Raw genomic sequence first — 3,773 nt, 5'->3', positions numbered from 1 at the left:
AAAAATGAAAAGAGTTAATACACAAAAAAAATATCTCAACATATATAAAAAGAACAAACTTTTTTCAAAATTTACAAAAACCCTAAAACATAACATTCAGAATTTTTTTTGATTTCTTCCATTAAGTAGAAAAGATGAGTGTATCCAGATTATTATGCAACATATCAGAGAATTATTAATGATGACAAAGAAAGAAAAGAGAAACAAATTACTAGGAAAAAAAATTAACCTTAGTTAAGAAACTTGAAAGTTGAAGGTTATTGGTAAAGAAGTTCTTCAATCACCCATCTATGGACTTCAATCGAAAATGAAAAGTTGAGTGTACCCAAATGAAAGAGTGATTCTTACTGCAATGAAGAAGAGAAGAAACATGGAAGCTAAAGACCAAAGCGGGCGTTGTGAAAAGCTTATCAATGAAAAGTTGAGTGTAGCCAAAAGGTTTGAAGGGTAGTTTTGTCATTTAATAAATTTATCTCATCACAAATTGTGATGGGATTACTATACCACCCTTTTGGAGGGATAACTTATCCTGATACTATTTATTAATCCCAGGATAAGTTATCCCAAACTTCCCAACCAAACACTCAATTAAGTACCACTAAGGTTTTATCCCAAGACTATTTGTACCTATCCTTCGGAATGACTGGGCGTAAAGGGCACGTAGGCGGTGAATCGGGTTGAAAGTGAAAGCCGCCAAAAACTGGCGGAATGCTCTCGAAACCAATTCACTTGAGTGAGACAGAGGAGAGTGGAATTTCGCCCTAAAGCGAGTAGGAGTTTACTCACATGCAGTTGGAAAGTTTGAAAACAGAGCAGGGGTTAAGAGTTTAGTTGACAAAAGGTGAAGCCTGAATACACATTTGCCCAAAACAAAACCAAAACTAATTTGTACAGCCTCTCCCTCATTTTTCTCATCCTTTAGCCTCTTTCGACGAAAGAAAATCGTCAGATAATTTTCGAATGGAGTAAATTGGGATGCTATAAATTGGAGTTCTAGGCAATCAAAATTGATCTACATTTTTGCAGAGATGTTTGGAGTTGGTAAAAATGGTGGAAAAAGGCATTTCATTTCCATGTATTGCATCAAACTGGAACTCTTTTGTTCCTCCACAACTACACCCAATTTAATGCCAGAATTTCTAGTGAATTCACTTGGGTTCTCCACAGAGAAAGCCATTTCTGCTAGCTCCAAGGTAACTTGCTTGAAACCCGGAAACAATAAGCCTAATTTAGTTCTCAATTTCTTCAAACAAATCGGTTTAGACAACACCCAGATAAAAATCTTGGTTTATCCGGCGCCCAGATTGTTGTTTGCTGATGTCGGGAAAACCCTTGAACCCAAAGTTAGGGTTCTTCAAGAAATTGGCTTATCTGGGTCGGATTTAGTTAGGGTTATTTCAAAAAGTGGACCTTTTCTTAGAACAGGTCTCGATACTAGCATTAGACCTAGTCTTGAATATCTTAGGAAGTTATTGGGTAAAGATGAGACTGTAGCTAAAGTTCTTAAGAGATCTCCTGCATTGCTTCATTATCGTCTCGATAGAGTAATGGCACGTAATATATTGTTTTTTCTAAATCATGGATGTTCGAGTTTGGATATTGAAAAGCTTATTCTTAGGAATCCGACAATTTTTGTTCAAAAGCTTGAGTGGCTTGAGGATATAGTGGAAAGAGTGGAGAAGGATTTTTGCATTTGTAGGGATTCCCGGATGTTTTATTATGGAGTGGAAATGCTTTCCTCGCTTAGTAAGTCGAGTTTAGAAATGAAACTTAGAATTTTCAGGAGTTTTGGTTGGTCTGATTCTGATATTATTACAATGGTGCAAAGGCTTCCTTTATGTTTGACTACATCTGAGGTTAAGCTGAGAAATGTATTGAAGTTTTTCATGGAGGAGCTTAGGTATGAATCTAGTTACGTAGCGAGGCATCCCACACTTATAATGTTCAGTTTGGAGAAGCGGGTATTGCCCAGGATTAAAATCTGGCAACTTCTAAAGGAGAAACAGGTGATAAAGAAAGTGCCATGTTTTTATACAGTTATCAAGTGTTCTGAGCGGGAGTTTTTAGAAAATTATGTCCTTCCCGTTAGGGACGAGATTCCTGAGGTATATGAGTTATACATCAAAAGTAGAAACTAAGATAGAGTAAGCTTATTGTTTTCTCTCATACATGGATTTCTTGGTTTACGAACAGTATTCACTGAATGTTTTCCAAGCTAACGGCCAGACCATTACTGTTTTTAGTTTTAATTGTATTTCTGGCTGCTATTGTGCCAACATTTTTCATTCTGGTAATTGAAGACATTATCTTTGTGAAATTGTGTCATTTTTTTTTGGTTTGACAACAGAAAAAGTGAATGTCTTAACGAGGGTGATTCTTGTTTATTACTGATAATGAGGTATAATTGCTCCTTAAGACACTGATACATGAACCGGTGAAGTTGAGCAAATACTCCAGGTTAGATTGGATCTCGAGATAAATTATCTCTTTATCTAAAGGAAAAAAAAGGGGGGGAGAAACGCTTGGATGTCAAGATGCTTGATTTAGCGCAGCCATGTCACTTTACCCTGCATTTCACAATTTTTAAGTACACTCTTATGCTTGGTGCCTGCTTGTCACGGATTCGATGTAATAAGAGAAAGAACCACAATCACAAAAGGACATAACGGATGTAAGTCACCTTAAATTGGGTTAACCCATGGTACCTAAGGGAGAGAGAAGAAAAAATGAAGAGCAGTTACATTTAGCTACAGCAGTGTCAACAAGATCAGATTTATTTTCCTCCTTATTGTGACAGCACTTGTTTCCAAAACATCTTTCTTAACTTCCTCACAGTCTTTCATGAACCTGGAGAGCATCTACTATGTCGAGAAAACTGCACTCAATTTCTTTCACCCTTCTGTATTTTTCTTGGTTAAATACCATTGCATTTATTCCAGTGTCTGCTTCTCCTATTATTTACTTAAATAGCTATCTTGCGCCTATGTTAGATTCTGTATAATCCATATCAGCCAAGTACCATCTCATAATTTTCCTTACTTCATTATAGGGAATTTTTTATCATTATATTCCCTCAGGATGCAGTTGACGTTTGTGTTGTAGGTTCTAAAGACTCCTCAGTACCTTCATTTTCTTGGGTAACTTCAGCATCATATTCATTTCATTATTAGAAGACTTATTCTTTTCATATGCATAAAGATTCCGCTATGATAGTAACCATAATTTTCATTGGCATTTTAGGCGTTTCTCAGTTCTTGATATACTGGGTAGTACCTTTTTGTGGGTTTTGACTCAAGATTACTCATGATGTATTGGTTTCTTCACTTTCTGAAATCTTGCTTAAAAGTTTTGAAGATGAGGTAAGGCCCATGGCAAAGGCATATTTGGTTGATTACAAATTTTCTTTCAACGTGTGTTGATCATATCCTTGTGTATTTTGGTTGATTGATTAAAAGGTGTTTAACTTTGTGGTTGTTAATTGACAATTTGGTATAAACATTGAAGTTTAGAACTAGAATTCTAACTGGGGAAATAAATGTCACGACCCGATTTATCAAGTCATGATGGCACCTACTATAACCCACCAGCAGGTAAGCCAGCCCGTAACCCGGAACAACAAGTAATGGGTCTGAGGGTAGAAATTAAACAAGAGTAGAAAATAACAATATAAACAGGCGAAAGCAACCCAAAACATATATACAAATAAAGATACCTCCCAGAACCTGGAAGTCACCAGTACAGAGCTACTACAAAATGAGTACAAGTCCTAAAAC

The 3,773-nt window shown here is 36.2% G+C and overlaps 1 protein-coding gene across 1 annotated transcript; it reads left to right on the top strand.

The window, feature by feature from the left end:
- Positions 1–827: 827 nt before the first annotated feature.
- LOC102590065 (uncharacterized) lies at positions 828–2,224 on the top strand. Its single transcript, XM_006362722.2, has one exon. It carries the CDS (start codon positions 1,029–1,031, stop codon positions 2,136–2,138), a length of 1,110 nt encoding a protein of 369 aa, XP_006362784.1. The 5' UTR covers positions 828–1,028; the 3' UTR covers positions 2,139–2,224.
- Positions 2,225–3,773: the final 1,549 nt, after the last annotated feature.

This window comes from Solanum tuberosum, unplaced genomic scaffold (assembly GCF_000226075.1).
Source record: "Solanum tuberosum cultivar DM 1-3 516 R44 unplaced genomic scaffold, SolTub_3.0 scf00419, whole genome shotgun sequence".
In the NCBI taxonomy this organism is placed as follows: domain Eukaryota; kingdom Viridiplantae; phylum Streptophyta; class Magnoliopsida; order Solanales; family Solanaceae; genus Solanum; species Solanum tuberosum.
This window is presented reverse-complemented; position numbering and strand designations above follow the sequence as displayed.

Bases quoted from the DNA above. Each gene is read 5' to 3' on its own strand.
- LOC102590065 (XM_006362722.2), top strand. From the start codon at position 1,029: ATGTTTGGAGTTGGTAAAAATGGTGGAAAAAGGCATTTCATTTCCATG.